This window comes from Urocitellus parryii, chromosome 3 (genome assembly GCF_045843805.1).
Source record: "Urocitellus parryii isolate mUroPar1 chromosome 3, mUroPar1.hap1, whole genome shotgun sequence".
In the NCBI taxonomy this organism is placed as follows: Eukaryota; Metazoa; Chordata; class Mammalia; order Rodentia; family Sciuridae; genus Urocitellus; species Urocitellus parryii.
In genome coordinates this window covers 210,992,014-211,011,443 of record NC_135533.1, presented here as the reverse complement: position 1 = coordinate 211,011,443, position 19,430 = coordinate 210,992,014, and the positions used below count along the sequence as shown (strand labels likewise).

General features: G+C 49.7%; 1 protein-coding gene across 3 annotated transcripts in view; it reads left to right on the top strand.

Moving 5' to 3' along the window:
• Carm1 (coactivator associated arginine methyltransferase 1) overlaps positions 1-19,430 on the top strand; it is a 48,254-nt gene that overhangs the window by 7,878 nt on the left and 20,946 nt on the right. For 2 of the 3 annotated variants that reach the window (XM_026399598.2, XM_077796381.1), the window contains exon 2: positions 18,603-18,728. In XM_026399598.2, the coding sequence (XP_026255383.1) occupies positions 18,603-18,728 (126 nt within the window). Of the gene's footprint in view, positions 1-10,168; positions 10,187-18,602; positions 18,729-19,430 lie in introns of those variants that run through there. The other variant, XM_077796382.1, reaches the window with a different exon arrangement.

Genomic DNA, 19,430 nt, shown 5'->3' with positions numbered 1-19,430 from the left:
AGGCATCTGAGTTTGAGACTGCGCTGCAGTTCCAGTAAAGTAGACTTGGCTTCCCACCCTGATTGCAAAGTCCTGGCCTCTTGGCCCTTCTCCTTCTTTACCCATATCTGGTCCCTGCATAGGCCCACAGCCTCATGTGCAGTTTGGAAACTCAAAAGTTCTGAAAATATAACTTATTTTTACTACTTATTTGACAGCATATTCTGTTGTGAGCTGCCATGTGGGCCTTTTTTTATAAATTTCTGTGTCCAGTTTAGTGGCACTGAGTCATACATTCTATTAAAAAGACATGCTTGGTTATGAGTATTATAGAGACTACAGAAGAGTAATATAAGTTTCCTGTACATTATCATCTTTCTAAAAACCAGAAGAGTTGTCATCTGAAACAAAGTGGCCCTTGTGGAAGTGAAGGACTGTGATGTGTACAACCTGCCGGGGTTTGGGGGCCCTTATATGAATTTGTGAGTGGAGAGTGGCCAGCACAGGCATCAAGTGCTGGGCTCCCATGTCATGGTCTGGATGTGGTGGACAGGCAGGGCCTTTCAAACTCACCAATGACTTGGAGGTACCAGCTGAGACTAGCTTAGGGGACTCTGGAAGGCATGTGTAGCTCTTTCCAGGGAAGTCTGCTCTGCCTCTAGGATCTGCTCAAGAACCTGGGGAGGTGGTGAGTTTGCCAGGACATCAGGGAAACACCACTGAGGAGAGAGGGCTGGATGGAAGGACAGGCCCAGTTGTCCCAGGCGGAGGACTGAGGCTTCTGAGGGGCTTCCAGCCGCTCAGAGCTGGCATTCTGCATCTGGTCTGTAGATGGCCCCTGGTGTGCATGGGGGCTCACATAAGCCCCTCAAAATTATATATTTTTTATTTATTATTTTTCTGTGGTGCTGGGAATGGAACCCAGGGCCTTGTCCATGCCAGGCAAATGCTCTACCACCACTGAGTCACAACCCCCGCTCAGGAGTCCCTAGAAATTGATCACAGGTTTGTTTGCTTCAGGGTAAAAGGTGAAGTGTCAGTGACTGTGACCTCAGATGAGCCTGTGAGATTCTCTTTCCATCCCAGACTGAAAAGGGGTTCACAGCAACATCTTCCTGGTATGGTGTGAAGAAAGTACATTTAAGGCACCCACCCCTCCTTGTGTGCCAGGGTTTGTGTATGCACCCCATAAACGGGTTTAGGTGTTACTGTGGGTTCTTAGCCCATTTTTCTGGGCAGAGCCTCCCTTGGTTTCCATCAGTTTCTTTTCTTTGGACACAACATCTTTGTTGGTATGTGGTGCTGAGGATCGAACCCGGGCCGCACGCATGCCAGGCGAGCGCGCTACCGCTTGAGCCACATCCCCAGCCCCAGTTTTTTTTTTTAATATTTATTTTTTGGTTGTAGGTGGACATAATATCTTTATTTCATTTCTATGTGGTACTGAGGTTTGAACCCAGGGCCTCTTGTGTGCCACTGAGCCACAACCCCAGCCCCTCCAGCAGATTCTTAGAGGGATCTGTGACCTGAGAAAGAAAGGGTGACGACCACTGGAGGAACCATCCCTAGGAGTGACTCAGTCGGCCCTGGCTGGTCAGCTGCAAGTGCTGTGAGTGGACAGGTTGGGACCCTGCAAGGGGCTGGGTGTCCTGGGAGATGTGGGGAAAAGACTTGAAAGGAAGGAGAGGCCAGCGGTTCCAGGTGCTGAAAAAAGTCAGAGAGAGTCAGAGCCAAGGGAAGACACTGGGTTTCCGATCCAGAGGGCACAGGCAACCTCGATAGCAGTCCCCATCCTGCAGGACCCGGTGGGGGCTGGGCCCAGCCAACTGGCAGCTGGGGAGAGGCCTGTGAAGCTAGGGAGTGAGGTGGGAGGCTAACCTTCCCCCACCTGGGGCCTGGAGACTCGCCCTTTCATTCGTTCAGCCGGAAGTAGGCCTGGAGAGTGGCCTCACTGTCTCTGGTGCAGAGGTCACCACTTATCCAGCTTCGGACAGTCCGCAGAAACTGCTGTCTGTCAGTTGCTGTTTTAGAAGCTGGGGGTATGGTGACACCTGAGGTAAACACGTGGTCCCATACCTGCAGGTCTGAGAATGTGGTGCCACAGGTACTAAATCAGCCATCACTCAAAAGGGTTAGTGCCTTGGGTATTTTTTTTTTTTAATATTTTTAAGTTGTAGATGGAACACAATACCTTTATTTTATTTTTATGTGGTGCTGAGGATCAAACCCAGTGCCTCACTGAGTTTGAGCAAGGCGTATGCTCTACCTCTGAGCCACAACCCCAGCCCCTGCCTTGGGTATTTTTAAGGATGCTGGGGGAGGGTCTCTACATAAAATCTGAGGGGAGGGCTGGTCACAAGGCCTCCCTGCTCAGGAAGGGGCATTAAGCTCACTAAAGAAGAATAAGTAAAGCAGGAGGCACAGTGGGGCTTGTGGCCAGCCACCAAGTCCTGACTCCACTTGTCACCATCCACATGACCACTCTGTGCCTCAGGTTCCTTGGCTATAAAGTGGGGAACTTGACGCTTCTCTTTTAGAGGTTGTTGGGAACGGTGAGCTGACAGAAGTCAAGTGCTTAAAATAGTGTCTGGAACGCTGTACTTCCCTGGCAGTGGGAAGACCTGCTCTGGGAGTGAACTTTCGGGCCTGGCATAGCCAAGGGCAGCAGAGTGTGTAGTGGCTTTCATTCCAACAGTGACAGGGAGGAAGTGACACCCATGGTGGAGGTCGGGCTTAAGTCTGGCTCTGCCCTCCATCCTTTCTGAGTGGTGTGGTCCTGGACGAGTGCCTCAGCCTTCTTGTTGGTGGAAGGTGGCTTTGGCCAGGGTGGACATCTGTGACTGGACACAGCCCCTCAAAAATCAGACACAGCGTCCAACCCCAGCCCAGTCCAGTTTTAGAGAACAGAGAGATGTGGACTCCGTCTCCTCCCTGCTGGGGCCTGGGGAGTCCCCTGTGGAGAATGGCATTGAAGGGCTTGGGGAGAGGCTGCCTGGCCAGAGAGTTGACCAAAGAAAACTCCTGGGATGGGGCAGCAGCTGACCACTGAGTGAGTGGCAGCAGGACTGTGCGGCGTCTCAGTTTCCAATCCCACTGCACTCCTGGGTCCCCTTTGTGGCAGGCCAAAATGGCTTTCCCCGGCTGGTTTGCCTTTGCCTTCTCCCTTTCTGGGCCAGAAGCTGCTGGTGCCTGAGAACACAGGCTGCAGAGCCACCCTGCTTCCTTTCCTTTCAGCTTCTTCTTGTAACGTGGAAGGCTTTTCTGAGGTTAGTGACTAGTTCGGTAAGTAAGTGATGGATGGTATTATTATTTGACTCCTAAGCCTGAAAGAGAAATGCTTCTGCAATGCTCAACTGTGAGGGTGATCATTAAACCCCAAGACTAGGGAGAGCTGAGCTGCAAGGGGTACAGAGGGGCTTTGGAAATCCTCCTAAGACCTTCTTTTGGGGACCTGGCTAAACTGCTCCTGGATCCAGAGCCCCAGGAACCAGCAGAGGGCCCTCAGCATCCTTCCAGTCTACCCACAGAAGCCTCGGTCCTGCTCTGTGCTTTTGACACTGTCCAGCTCAGACTTGAGTTGAAGAATCTGGAGGCCCTGACTTCCACCCCCGCCTTTGTTCCTCCATAACCAGTTTTATGAAGGAAATTGAAAGCAGACTTAGCCTAGAGGAGTTGGGCCTGGAGATTCCGAGGAGCTCCAGGCCTCCTCTGGTGGTTCTTTTCTTTTATTACTTCTTTCATTGCTGTTGAGGCAACACAGGCACATGTCTGGGCCTTAGGTGTCCTGTTTGATGCATCCGACAGCTGTGGTCACCTGTGTAACCCATGTTCTGCCACCCAAAGCCAGCTTGTCCTTCACTCTCTGGGTAATTTTTGTTTATTTGAGCAGTCCCTCCTTCGCACATCTGCTCCTTTCTCTATGGGCCATTTGTCCCTTACTGCCAGGCTGGCCATTCTTGAAAACAGGTCCAGACTGGTTTTGGGAGGCTGTGCTCCCCCACCTTGCCTCTTGCACAGATCCTGAAAGCCCCTTTGCCTTTTATTCCATCTTTTTGTCTGTCTCTTTAAAGCGATTCATTACTACACACAGTTTTGGCAGGAGCGGTCTGGGCTGTTTTTCTTTAACATTGTTGGCAGGTCTCTCCTCCTGCTAATTGTGTTCTTGGAGGTGGGGTTCGTTTTTCACTGGGTGCCTCACTCATGTCAGAGTGTAATGGTTTTATGTATAGCAGCCTGCTTGACAACAGGCGTGGGTGAGACTCAGGGCCTGCTAAAGGGCCCTGGCTGATCAGTGCTCTAGTGAAAAAGGGATGCCCTTGTCACATGAATAACTAATCAAAGGCATATTGAGGGACCCAAGAGGCACATTCCAGAGAATTCAACACATTCTTCCTGAAGCTATATGGGAAAGTGAAAGGTCCTTTTGACCCCAGACTGGAGCCTCCAGATTTCTGACTTGTGTCCTCTGCTTCTGAGCCCTGGGGTGAGGGGGACAGGGCACCTGGCTCCTACTCCCCCTTCCCCATGCTTGTGCCCCTGCTTATCAGCGCTTGCAGTCCCTACTATGGTTAAGCATGTCCAAAGTGCCCTGCAGGCCCTGTTCCAAGTGCTTTTCATTTATCGACTGGTCCAATCATAACATCTCTGAAAGTTGGCAGGTCTTCACAGGGCGCCACAGTGGCCACAGATCACTCCCTTCATTTTTATAAATGAGGAAACTGAGGCATTGAAGGTTTGGTGGTAGTGTTTGGGCCAAGGAGGCCTTATTCAGCCACCAGCCCTGCAAACCCTCACCCTGCCTCTCCCAGGGTCTGATGCTCCTCAGGTCAGAGCCATGTAAGTCAAGTTAGCACTTGGATTGGAGGAGGTCTCAGCTGAGGCTTGTTCCTTTTCCCCTTCTGGTCCTTATCCTTTGTCACTGGATTGGTCATGGAAGGCTCCTAGAAACTCACTAAAAACTCACTAAACTCCCAGCTTTCCTGTGTGGTGATTCCATGGCTGGTCAGGCAGCCTTGGCACCTTGTTGTCTGTGCCACATCTGGAGTCACATCTGGTGAGGCAGTCTGAGGCTCTGGGCAGGACGTGGCTCTCCTAACTCAAACATCCTGTTTCGGAACTGAGGTGGGGCGGAGAGGCTCTGGGAACCCTGAGAGGCCTGGCAGAGGCCCTTCCTATGGCTACGCAGCCCTGGGACATCCTGTTTCTCTTCTGGGCCCATGGTCAAAAGTCTTTCTTCCAACATGGGCCCTGGCCAGGAACTTTGAGTGGGCCTCAGCTGCTGGCACCTTCTTCCTGCCCATCTCCAGTTCCCCCCGTGCCTCTTCCCTGCTAAAGCTGCCCTGGCCTGTCCTCTTATCTTGTGTAGTTTGGCCTCTTGGGAGCCGGCCCTGGTCCTCAGCTGGAGGCCCCTGAGTGGCCTGTGTGCTGCTACTCTGAGAGCCGGTTTCCCTGTGCAGTTTGGGGTACTCCTGCTGCTCCCCTTTCAGCCTCATTCTATCCTGGTCTTTGGGGACTCTGAAAATGGCCCCTCTGCTAAGGATCTCACAAAGCACTGCTACCTCAGCCATGTGTCCCAGGCTATGGTGACCCTACGAGGCAGGCTCAATTACCTCCATGCAGTGGGGAGGGCAGGGGTCTGTGTCGTTGCCATCCTGGACATGGTGTCTGTGGCCTTCCCAGCCAGATTCTCCTTTGACTCCAGAGGCTGGGATAGAGTTTGTTTACTCTTGGACCAGTTGCTGGGTCCCCAAGCCTCGCTGCTCTTGAAAATGGGGCTAAGGTAGCGCAGAGGGTGATTTGGTGCCTGCAATGAGACTCTGCACAGATCACGCTCCACTGCCTGGTGTTCTATAAATCACAGCTTCAAAGTCTCAGCCGAGAAGAAAGGACAGGCCAGCCTGTGGAGTGAGGGGGCTGGGGAGGCTGGTTTTGTTGCCTTGCCCCCCTTTTTCATAATTATCCACTAAGCTTCACATTTGCAAGGGCTGCAGAGCTCCCCAGGCACATCTGCCATCCCTTTTGTAGCCACAAAGCAGGGGCCAGTCACAGCAACTGATTAGCATGGCCAGGGAGACATTTGCATGTAATTGCCCCTAGTGTTCTTTTCAGAAAAGCCAAGTCCTTTCTTTGTCTTGTCCTATTCTTGGGGTTGCTCTTCTACACACCCCACAATTAGACTCCTGTTTAGGGTCTCCACATGGCCGCCTAGAAGCCTTTACCCTTGAAGGCAGGGCTGGCCTTACCTCCTCTGGACCAGCCCTTTGCTAGGAACCTCCTGCCCAGTGTTTTCCCCAGGCCTCTGACCTCCCAAAGCTGATTTGTGAGGTCTGGATGTCCCCAGTGAGGGACGTTTTCTCTATCCCATGGTCACCCCAGAGGCAACTTGACCTTTCTCCACATGCCACCTGCAGAAGTGTCTTGAAATCAGACCTGGTGGGGGTGGGGTGAGGATAGGTCAGCCTGGGGCCATGGAGATGCTATCAGGAACCCTGGAGGAAGATGTCACCATCCCCAATTGGTTACCTCTTGGCCAAGTCCTGTCTCTGAGTGGTTTCAGAATTGTTGCCATTCTTCTGGACACTTATGTTCTTGGGGATTCTCCTAAAATAGATTAAACTCTTTTGAGTTGCCAGCCCTATATTGGAGAGTGGGCTTTTGGGGCTGTCAGATTATTTAGCATGTTACAGCCAATATGCCAGGCTGGGGATGTGGCTCAAGTGGTAGCGCGCTCGCCTGGCATGTGTGCGGCCCGGGTTCGATCCTCAGCACCACATACCAACAAAGATGTTGTGTCCGCCTAAAACTAAAAAATAAATATTAAAAAATTCTCTCTCCCTCTCTCTCTCTCTCTCTCTCTCTCAAAAAAAAAAAAAAAAAAAGCCAATATGCCTAGAGCCTCTGTGCTTCTCATTTCCACTTAACAGAATTGAAACACACTGGGTGTGGTGACTCACACCTGTAATCCCAGCAGCTTGGGAGGTTGAGGCAGGAGGATCACAAGTTTGAGGCCAGCCCCAGTAATTTAGCAAGGCCATAAACTCAGCAAGACCTTGTCTCAAAATAAAAAAAGGGGGGCTGGGGTTGTGGCTCAACTGTGGAGTGCTCGCCTAGCACGTGCAAGGCCCTAGGTTCGATCCTCAGCACCACATAAAAAAAAAATAAAGATACTGGGCTGGGATGTGGCTCAAGCGGTAGCGCGCTCGCCTGGCATGTGTGCGGCCCGGGTTCGATCCTCAGCACCACATACCAACAAAGATGTTGTGTCCGCCGAGAACTAAAAAATAAATATTAAAAAAAAGTTCTCTCTCTCTCTCTCTTTAAAAAAAATGCTCAATATCTTAAAAAAAAAGATACTGCGTCCATCTACAACTAAAAAATAAAATATTAAAAAAAATAAAAATATAAAAGGGGGCTGGGGATGTGGCTCAGTGATTAAGTGCCCCTGGGTTCAATCCCCAGTATCCAAAAAATTTAATAAATAAATAGAATTAAAACACTGAGTAGAGAATGGAGAATGAAGAGGACTTTCCAACTCTAACTTCCCACATCTCTGCTGAGGATCAACCTTTAGGGGGTCATTTTGAAATGACCTGAAAACTTAAGTTGTAACCTATGAAACTTAAAATGAAGAATGAAGAGTGTTGGGGATATAGCTCAGTTGGTTGATTATTTGCCTCGCATGCACAAGGCCCTGGGTTCAATCCCTAGCACCATAAAAAGAGCGGGGGGGTGCCTGGGAATATAGTTCAGTGGTAGAGCACTTGCTTAGCATGTCCAATCTGGCTTCCATTCCTAGCAAAACACACACACACTCACACACACACACACAAAGATCTCAAATGGTGTGGGTGGTATGGGAAACCAATTTCTCTGTTGGCTGTAGGCTCAGCCATGTGTTCCGATGGCCACTCCCTGGCTGAAAAGATTGACTCTTGAGGGGCTTCCAGGCAGATGGGTCTGGGGTTGGCTACTTGGGGAATAGGGTCAGATGCCTGGACTGGACCTGTCATGAACTTGTGTTCAGAATTCTTTCTGGGGTTCCTGCTCTGCCTCACCCTAGAGCACCTTGGGGACATGGGGGCTGGGACCTATGTTTTGTACCAGCACCACCCTGCTTTGTGCCTGTGGGCACAGGGTGTGTCCATCCTAACAGCCTGAGCCATGCTTCATTTTATTTTTCTAGACAATAAAGCTGAGGCTTAGGGAGGGGAAGGGCCCTTGCTTGCACGTGGCCAAGCCTAGGTTCAGATGTGGGTCTGACTAAGTCTAGAGCCAGGCTCTGGTAACTGCACCTGGCCTTGGTCTTCCTGGCAGTAAAGGAGAAGGGCTTTCCCAGGTGACAGCTGCCTGGAATGCAAGCCAAAGCTCTGCTGCCCCGGGGCAAGCTGATGTGGTCCAGCCTGCTACCTCACCTCCATCACATCCCCTGGGACTGGGGGCCATGGCATGGGTGCAGGGCTTTCTTTGGAAGATATTGTGCAGAGAAGATAGAGCTGACCTTCCTCCTCCAGCTGGGGCACAGCAGAGGCCCACGCCTGTCCTCACTGCTCTTCCCACCTGGGCAGGGTCTGAAAGGGTGGGTGGGTTGGGGTCCAGAGTCAGGCCTGCCCACTCTGGAGTGGACTGGAATGGATGTCAGGCCTCTCCTGCTGTGGCAACTGCCTTTTGTCTGGTTATCTTTTTATGTATAGGGTAGAAATTCAGCTTACTGGAGAGTGACGTGATCTTCCCTGCACACTGCTGCCAGCTTCCCTTGGGTTTTTTAGGCCCACATGCATAAATCTCTTGGCTTGAAGTTATGCACATTTCAACAATGGGGGGGGGGGGCGATGGAAGATTATTGCCTTCCCAGAGCCAGTCCCTAAAGTCATTTTATTGTTTCTAGACCAGCTCTTCTGCTAGTACCCTAATTTTTACTCATATGATACAAGTGGTCACTTTAACATCAGTGTCTACAGATTGAAACCTGCTTCTTTTAATTGGCTGCATCTTCATTCATTCAATGGATATTAAGTTTCCTGCTGCTTTGGACTTATTCATAATATCTAGGTAAGTCTTTCCTCATGTTTACAAGTAGGGCCTTGTAGGGTCAAGCCCTGTAGGTGGATTTTGGGGTCACTTGCTCTTGGAAGAGTTGCCCAGATTTGGTGCTTCAGTGTACCAGGAGCAGTGCCAGACCAGGGCCCCCAAGTCTGCATGACCAAGGGGAGGGGCTGGGATTCACCCAGAGAGTGGGGCCTGGCCATAGGAGCCCAGGGTGACTTCATGGTCTTTAAATACTACTAGAAAGGACAGAGTGTGGCAGCAGCTGCTCTGGATCTTCTCTAAGGACAGCACTAGAGAATGGAGCTTAGGTTATGGCAGGTGAGTGAGGCTAGGCTGGGTTAGGATTCCTGTGGCTGGGATTTTTTGCTGAGATAGGCGTTGATCTGTCACTGATGACAGTAATAGTGACTGATTCCATTTATTAAGCCCTTGTTACAATTACTACTACCTCCATTATCGTGGAATCCTAGAAGCAGGGGAGGATTTTCATCCTTAATTTATGCCCAGTTTTCCAGGGGAGCTCCTGAGGCCCGGTGGAGGCAAGAACTGGGGTGGGGAGGCAGGAGGTTAGGAATCCCACACCAGCACAGTTCTCCAGGCTCTGCTGCCTGCCAGCTGTGACCTAGAGCATTTCCAGGAGAGTGCACTGGGCTGGCTGCCAGGCCTTCCACGTGGGTTGTCATCCCACCCTTGGGATATGTCAGGATGCCATTGGACAGATGAGGAAACTAAGGCCCAAGGTCATATAGCTGGAGAAGGGTCTTTTTAGTTTCCAAAAGCCATCACTCTAACTCCATCCCTGCTGGATGACCCCAGAGCGATCTCTTCCTTCTGGCCACTGGGATGTTAAACCATGCGAGACAGAGGAAGCTTCTGATGCTGACTGGTTTGGAAGCAAGAATTTCACTGCAGGGGTGGTGGTGGGGGTGGAGGGGGACTCCCAGTGTCTCCTCTCTTTTACTCTAGTGTGACTCTCACACTGTCTCTATGCATCAGCCTGTTTTGCTTCCTTCCAGCACTTACCACCAGCTCCTGCTGCCCTGTGTTCTCACTGGTGTGCAGAGTTGTCTGCCTCTCACCCTCAGCTCTCAGGAAGGGCCTGGCCTTCATATTCACCTCTGGGCCCCTGTCCCCACCTTGGCATGGAGCAGGGTGTGCCTGGGTGAGTTTAGGAAGGCACCTGTCTTCAGTTGGGAAGGGGTGGGGGTCTTTCTTTTTCTCACCTACTCCTTCGCCGTGGAATGTTTTCCTCTGGAAGGTATGCAGGCTGTTTTTTTGGCAGTAGGAGGTGATTTAATAAAAGACCTAACATTTGGACAAGCCTTTCACGTCTCTCCCCCCACAGGTCTGCCAAGATAAATAGCCGTAATTATTCCTCTGTTTGGTGGCAGTAATAGTGTCCCACTAGAGAGGCAAAGGCTTGAGATGTAGCCTTTTTGTTTCCCCCTGAGCTGGTGACTGTGTTTCGGTCTCATCCTCAACATCCTCTGTCTTGTGCAAGGTTGGAAGGTTCCACAGGAGGAAAAAGCTTTAACTCCAGTCTGTCCAACTGTCCCCCTTCTGCTAGGTCCCTCTGACACAGGTCTGCCCAGCCTGGGGTGCAGACAACCCTTACTTTTTCACTGCTTTCTAGAAACAAGGAGGAAGGGAAGGAGGGCAGAACAGCAGGGAGCATTGCTCTGTTGCTGCCCACCATCTCCTAGTAGTGGAGGGGCCCCCAGCTAAGGCCATACTTGTGGGCAGGGACAGGCTGGCTTTGGACTTGAGTCCCTGGGCTTCCATACCCTCTGTCTCTTGTGCTTAGGAGAAGAGTCAGGGCCTGGGGACACCATTCAGATCAGCATCCTAGCCATGTACAGAGCCTGAGTCCATACTTCACAGATTGGTCAGGTATGGATGGGCAAGGCAGGCATCAAATGAGGAGTCACCATGCAATTAGAGCTTATCCAGAAAGTGCTGGAGCACCTCTTGGTGGAGGTGCCAAAGAGGCAGGGGAAGAGGGGAGGGTGTTCCTGGCTAAGGAGCCTCAGAGGCTAGAAATAACTTCTGCCAGTGGTCTGGGGGTGCTGAGCGAGTGGCAAAACCAGTGTGACTGCAGGAGGGACAAGGCGCTGCACTGAGGCTGCAGACGCTGGCAGGGGGTATGACCCTGTGTGGGGTTGGAACTTGTTCTGGAAGGCTCTGGAAAGCCATAGAGAACTGTTTTTGAGTGTTTTTGTTTTGATTTTCATTTGTTTGTTTGCTTTGGTATCAAAGCGAAAAAAAACCCCGTGTTTAACCACTGAGCCACATCCCCAGTCCTTTTTTATTTTGAGACAGAATCTTGCTAAGTTGCTTAGGGCCTCGCTAAGTTGCTGTGGCTGGATTTAAACTTGGATTTTCCTGCATCAGCCTCTCAAGTCATGGGAATTGCAGGCACGCACCACCACGCCCGGCTCATTTTTGTTTAGGAGATGGCATCTCACTGTGTTGCCCAGGCTGGTCTCCTGGGCAGTGATCCTCTTACCTCTGCCTCACAAGTAGCAGGGGCTATAGGAATGCACTAGCAGGAGGGGTGTTAAACAGAGGAGAGAGCCAAGCAAATGGGCTGTGTTAGATACTGTGTGACTTGTAGGGTGGACCAGGAGATGACTAGGGCTTGGCGTGTTCCCTTGCACAATATGGTCCAAGTGCCCCAAGACAGGTCTCTTTGTTTGTTGAAGCCCTTCTGGGTATCAAGCCCTGGGGCAGGTCCAGGGCATGCCAGTGAATGGCCTCCGGTTAGCCACAACCACTGTTTCCTTTTTCTTTAGCTTTTTTTTTTTTGGTGTGTGTGTGTGTGTGTTTAAAGTTCTGAACCATGGAGCCCCCTATATCTCAGGGTTCCCAGATTCTTCTGTGGTGGATCCCATGGTGCTGCCCTGGGGAGCCAACAAGGAAAGGGCCTGCAGGGTACAGAGCAGCAGCCTGAGTCCTGCGGGAGCTACCCTCTTGCCAGCTGCCTAGCTGCTTTAGCCCCTCCAGCTCTAGCCCCACACCTTCCACCTGTCTCACAGCATGTGGACACTCCTGGGGCTGCTCATGCCTGAGGAAGCAGCTAGGTTCTTGTCCAGGAGCCCTCCAGAGCCTCCTGGGACCCGCAGCAGCTTGCTCATACATCAGCCTGTCCTGTGTGGAGGCCTGTCAGCGGTCTCCCTGGCCAGTGTGCCCCTTTCCTACCCTTCGTATGCTCCTTCCTCTCACTGGAGGATTTGTGCTCAGTCTGCTCCCCAGGCTGGGTCAGGTGTACCTTTAGGCTCTCATAGTACACATGAGCCCCTCACCTGGGGATACTTGTCACTTTGCTACCTGGCTATCCTTAACTCCTCTGGGAATGGGAAGCATGTCCTCTTGCCCAATGCCTGGTGAACAAGTGAAGGAGCTCCTAGTTTCTGCACCTGTAATTCCAGACATGGTGACCTTGCATGGTTTTGTAGATTGTTTACTGGCACATAGCCATGTTCCCTCATTTACTTATTTTCTGCCGCAAGGCAGAATTGAGTCACTGGAGCAGAGATCATACTGCCCACAAAGCCAAAAATATTTATTGTCTGGTCCTTTATAGGGAACATTGGCCTAGTCCTGCACCAGGGTGCACAGAGAACTCATAGGGCACAGGGGTTAGAAGCAGGGACCCTTGAGCAACAGCCTCAGCCCCCTCTTGGTATATGACCTTGAGTAAGAGACTTCACCTTTCTAAGCACTCTAGTGAGGTGAGGGGGAAACAAGGGGCCCTATGAAAAGCTAAACAGAGCCTGGCCTCTGCTAAGGATTGTCACTTGTTTTTTAGCCCCAGATCTCAGTCTCAGCGGGGTGTGAAGGGGCTTGAGGCCTCATGATAGAAATTGGGTGTTTATGACATGGGACCAGGGATCTTGCTTCCTGGGGAGCAAGACAGGATGCCTTAAAGGTGGGGTGGTTTTCCTACTCATTAGGAATCTGCCTGAGCAGTACTTGCCTTATGGAGCTGTCGCCTGCCATTTTGGCCCCAAAACTTCAATAGGACAGGCTGCTGTGCGGTAGATGAGCAAGTAGTGCCAGGCTAGACCCAGGAGTAGGACGGCAGACTTTGGGGGAGGGCGCTGCAGCATTATTCATCCTCAGTCCGGTTTGATTCCTCGTGCTCCTTTTTCCATTCCTCCCTAGAGAGGCTGCCCAGACAGGGCCTCTTCACAGCTGTGGCCCACCCCCTCCTTTTATTTATGGGAAGAGAAATCCCGGCTCTGACCTGGTTGTGGTTGGCTGGAACCCAGCACAACCACCTCACCTGAGAGATCCCACTGAGTCATCCCTAACACCCTTAATTGCCCCTACCTCTCTAGCCCATGTGCAAATAATCCAGTTTGTGTGACAACTGTGGGGCCTTCTGGATTGGTTTCTAGAAGCTGACACAGAAGACCTTTTCAACTTTAGGGCCCTTGAGGCCCTGTTCCTTCCATGTTTCACACTGTGATGGCTGAATGGCCAGTCAGTGGGAGGGCAGTTGACAACCTTGCAGTGTACCAGGAGTTTCCTGAGGAACAGAGCCTAGGGGTGTGTGTGTGTGTGTGTGTGTGTGTGTGTGTGTGTGTGTGTGTATCTTAACTCCACTGACAGATCCAGACCCCTAAAGCTTCCAGGCCCTAAAGCCTGTGGGGAGGAGAGGTGCCCTTGCAGGATGTCTTTGCCCTGGGGCCCATCCAGGAGGCAGGGGGGTCTTCTCTGGCCACAGGTGTTCCTTGGCCATTGGCTGAGTATCAGCCCAGGAATGCAGTTGTCCAGAGGGTCCATTTTGGCCAAGGGAGGGAGAAAAAAGGAGAAGGAGGGGCAGCTTGTTCATATGGCTTTTTGGAGCTGGAGGATTGTGTGGAGCCCTGGGGAAGGGGTGCAGTGGGGAGAGGCTGGGTGAGCGAGGGGACAAATCATGTAGGACCCTGACTTCCAGTTCAAGAGCTCAGGTGTCTCCTAAAGGTAGGTCACCCCGCCCCTACAGTGCTGTGACCTTGAACCCAAGACCTCAAGCACGCCTGGCAAGTGCTGTACCACTGAGCTCCATCCCCCAGTCCCCTCCCCAACTAAAATTTTAAAAAGCAGGGAGGGACACAGTTGAGTGTTGGTTTGTCAGATATTTTCCTGGTGCCTCTTGTGTGTCAGAGACTGGCTTGAGGTCCAGCTGTGACTTGTCAGGAAATGCTGGCATGGGCTTTAGCTGCTGCTGCTATGAGGAGACAGGTCCTCTCTCCCTCAGTCCAGACTTCCCTGGCCTAAGCCCAGCTCCTATTGCTGGCCAAAGCCAAGCGTCCTTTAGCCGCAGGTGCTGTGGTCACCTGCCTGGCGCCAGGTTGCAGAGGGGCACCTAGGACAACCGGTTAGGTTGCCAGGTTGCCTCATAAACAGAGGCTCTCCCTGGGTCTCCTTACTGTCAGCTAGGCACAGCTGGCAGATGAGATTTATCTTCACCTCAGGAGAGGCATTTATAAGGCACCATGCCAAGATCCCTTCCTTGGACCCACTTAGAGCTGAATTTGGAAGCACCTTGTCTTGGGTCTACTGTGGCTATAGTGGGACCAGAGCCGGCAGTGGCTGATCCATACCCTCTTCCATTCTGCTTATGGGAGGGAGTGTGGCAGGGCCCGGAGTATGGGGAGCCCTCCTCCTAGCCCTTTCCATTGCTCAGGCTACATAGCATCAACCTAGAGCAAGGGCCTGTGAGTACCTGTAGGCTCTTGAGTCCAGTCACAGATCTGGAATCTTCAATTGGTAACATTTCTCTTTTTCTATGGAAGTAGAACTCCCATAACCCTCCCTCCCTTTCTTCCTTTGCTTTCTTTTTTTTTTTTTTTTTTTTTTCTTTAATTCGTTTATGTACTGGGGCTTGAACTCTGGGGCAGGAAAGCTGTGACACATCTCCAACACGTTTTTTCATTTTGAGGCAGTCTTGCTAAATTGCTGAGGGTCTTGCTAGGTTACCCCAGGCTGTTTGAATTTGCAATCCTCCTGCTTCAGCCTCTGGAATCTCTGGGATTACAGACTTCTGTCTCTACACCTGGCTAAAATAAACCATTTTAAAGTGTACAATTCAGTGGCATTTAGTGTATTCACAGTGTTGTGTAACTGTGACCTGTGTCTAGCTGCCAAACATTTTCATGCATTTCAAACATTTTCCTCCAAAAGGAAACCCCACACCCGTTAAACACTTGCTCCCCATTCCTGCCTTCTTGCAGTGCCTAGCAACCCCAGTCTGCTTTCTGTCTCTATGAATTTCCTTGTTGTGACCTTGTTGTGATCTTCTTTCACTGAGCATAATATTTCTAAGATTCTTCCAGGTTGTAGCAGGTCTCAAGACTTGGTCAAGTTATAGTCTATTTTATTCTTTAAGTGACTGTGAATAATATGCTTGTATTTTTTTTTTTTTTTTTTTTTTTTTTGGTACCGTGGATTGAACTCAGGCACTTGACTACTGAGCCACTGAGCCACATCACCGTGCCTGGCTTGTTTGTTTGTTTTGTAGTGTTGGGGAATCAAACCTAGGGCCTTACATATGGTAGGCAAGGGTTCTACCACTAAGCTGTATACCCTCAGAACCCAAGTGTTTGTAAATTTGATATAATCCAATTTACATCTTTTCCTTTCATTGCTCATTTTGATTTCCTTTCATTGCTTTCATTTTGATTTATGTGTTAGGTTTTTTTGGGTGTGTGTGTGTGTGTGTGTGTGTGTGTGTGATTTTCATAGAATACCTGAGAAAAACAACATAAAGGAGGAAAGATTTATTTTGGTTTATATTTTCAGAGGTTTCAGTCTGGGTCATCTGGCTTCATTGCTTTGGGCCTGAGGCATGATGGAGGAAAGCCGTTCACTTCATGGCAGCCAGGAAGCAGAGAGAATAAGGGGACAAGATATGCCCTGGAAGGACATGCCCTCAGTGACCTCCTTCTTCCCACTAGGCCCCTTCCTCTATAGTTTCTGCCACCTCCCTATAGTTCATTCGATTACTAACCTCTCAATGGATTAATCCATTGATCAGATGAGAGTCCTTGTGATCCATTCACTCCCCAAAAGCCCTGCCTATAAATATTACTGCGTTAGGGATCAAGCCTTAAAGATATAATGAGCCTTTGGGCTTCCAGGTCCAAACTACAGCAGTTTCATACCCAGGAATCCACTGCTAAATTGAAGGCCATGAAGATTTACTCCTGGGGCTGAGGATGTGGCTCAAGCGGTAGTGCGCTCGCTTGGCATGCGTGCAGCCCGGGTTCAATCCTCAGCACCACGTACCAACAAAGATGTTGTGTCCGCCAAATACTAAAAAGAAATAAATATTTTAAAAATTCTTTCTCTCTCTCTCTCTCTCTCTCTCTCTCCCCCTCTCCCCCTCTCCCTCTCTCCCTCTCTCCCTCTCTCCTCTCTCTTTAAAAAAAAAATAAGGTTCTTTAAAAAAAAAAAAAAGATTTACTCCTGTGTTTTTTTTCTAACAGTGTTAATAGTTTTAGCTCTTATATTTAGGTTATTGATGCATTTTGAGGTTTTCTTTGTTAACCCCCAGTGCTAGGAATCAAACTCAGGGCCTTGTATGTGCTAGGTAAGTGCTCTATACTGATATAAATCCTGAGCCTGTTAGTTTTTGGTATGGCATGAGGTAAGGATCCAGTGTCATTTTTTCCCAAGTGGTGGATACCCTGTTGTCAGAGCACCCTTTGTTGATGAAACTTCTTTCTCCTTTAAATGTTCTTGGCATCTTGATCTAAAATCAACTGGCCATAAGTGGAAGGTGTTCTTTTGCAAGTAGTACACTGATTACTGTACCTTTGTGTAGTGTGTTTTGAAATTGAAAAGTGTTAATTCTGCAACTTTGTTATTGTTTTTCAACATTATTTTGGCTACTGGGGGTGATTAGAAACATTTTTTTCCCCAATACCAGGGATTAAACCTAAGGCCTCACTAGTGCTAGACAACCACTTTAACACTGGGTCACATTCCCAGCCCCTTTAGTTTTATTTTAGACAGGGTCTCACAGGGCTGGCCTTGAACCTGGTGATCTTCCTGCCTCAGTCCCCCTTGTAGCTGGGATTACAGGAATGTGCTACTGTACCCCATTTGGAAACATTTTCTTTGACAACACCAGCACTCTATAAATTTAGTTATTATTGATGAGCCGTTTGAAAGCAAGGGGCAAGACATCACACAAATTCACTCTAAACACTTCTGCATGTATCTTCTAATAAGAGCATTCCTCTGAAAACCACAGTGCCATTGTCATATCCAGATAATTTCAGACTGTTGCACATACAGTCCGTGCTTGCATTTCCCCAATGGTTGTTTATAGGTTTTTTTTTTTTTTGCAGGGGTGGGTACCAGGAATTGAACTCAGGGGCACTCAACAGAATCACATCCCCAGCCCTATTTTTGTATTTTATTAGAGACAGTATTTCACTGAGTTACTTAGCACCTCCTCGTTGCTGAGGCTGGCTTTGAACTCATGATCCTCCTGTCTCAGCCTCCAGAGCTGCTGGGATTCAGCGTGCGCCACCGTGCCTGGTTACCTATAGGTTTTTAAAGAACCTTTCATCAGGCCCCAGTTCAGGATCCACTTGGCATTTGTTATCCTCCATTCTTGTGTCTCCTTCACTCTGGAATAGCCCCCAGCAGTTTTTCTCTCTCTTGACATGGGTTGTTTGGGGATACCAGACTGGTTCTCTTGCAGACTGTGCCACGATCTGACATACTCTGTTGTCCCCTTGTGATGGAACAAAACTACACAGACACTGGCTATCCTGCTACAACATGGCAGGAATACAGTGTCATTCGATTGCTCAGTTCTGCTCCTGAAGACACTGAGTTTCATCCTTTGGCCAAGGAGGGGGCACACTGCTCATTTGTAGAATGGTAGCAGTGTTGATGGGCATGGAATGTGGTGCTTCCTCTGTGCTGCACCCTCTAAGGACACATAATAACCCCACCCCCATCAGCCCCATTTAACAGATGAGAAAATTGAGGCTTTGAGAAGCTAAGTGACCTGCCCATATCACACTAAGAGGTGTGGCTGGGGCATAAACCCAGGAGGTCTGGCTCCACAATGACTATACCACAGCCTGAAAGGGTTCAGCAGGGTGGGCAGAGCATTTCCAGGCTGATGGCTGTGAAGGTATTGAAGGCCAGTGACCCCTGAGGATCTGAATGAAAGCTCTCTTGGTCAGCTGAGTCCAGGGCACCCTGCCAGGTTTTAATGACCCCATAACCTTGCTCTTGTTGTGCCTTACTATGTCTTCTCATGGAGGAGCCCTTGCCAAGTGGCCGTCTGCCTGTCTCAGCCCTCACGGGGTCAGGATGCTTCCCTTGGCGCCCAGGCCCTTCCCCTGTGGATGCCTGCTTTTTCTCCCACTTGACACAGTCCTGGAGGGCACAGGCTATGTTCTCCTTCCTGATTGATTCCAGCTCATCCTCACTGTGGGCTGGACTGGCAGGGCACCTGGCAGCACTTCCAGGTTGGGAAGACAGAGTGGGAAGGTGGCAGGGACACAAAATCAAACAAAGGAAGCCCACAGGGTGTTGTTGCTCATACCAGCTTCTCTCTCTTGCAGATGAAGATGTGTGTGTGTTTAAGTGCTCAGTGTCCCGAGAGACAGAGTGCAGCCGTGTGGGCAAGCAGTCCTTCATCATCACCCTGGGCTGCAACAGTGTTCTCATCCAGTTCGCCACACCGAGCGGTACGTGTCTATGCCATGGTGGGTGGGGGGCCTGGAGTCCAGTGAAATAGTGGTCTGTCCATCCCAGCCAGTGTTCCACCACTGTCAAAAATAATTCCAGCTTGGTGCTACATCTCAGTCCCCTTGTATGACTATATTCTAAAGTGGTTCTTTCAGTTCTAGCTAGGATTTTTAAAATTGTGGTAAAATATACATGACAAAAATTGATCATTTTAACCCTTTTTAAATATGTAGGTCAGCGGCATTCAGTACATTTACATTGTTGTGTAACTATGACTATTATGTCTCCAGAATTTTCTCATCTTTCCAAACTATTTTTGTTGTTGTTCTTTTTTAGGAGTTGGGGTCTCACTATGTTGCCCTGGCTGGCCCCAAACTCCTGGGCTCAAATGATCCTCTTCTCTAAGACTCCTAAGTAGCTGCGACTACAAGATGCACCATTGTGCCCAGCTTCACACTGTGTATTTCATTTATTTAATTTTTAAAAAAATATTTTTATTTTTTAAACATATATGTTTAGTTGTTGATGGACCTTTATTTTATTTATTTTTATGTGGTTCTAAGAATTGAACCCAGTGCTTCACACATGCTAGGCAAGTGCTCTACCACTAAGCTTACCACCCAGCCCCTATTTATTTATTTATTTATTCCAATATCTTTATTTTTTTATTTGTTTTTATGTGCTGCTGAGGATTGAACTCA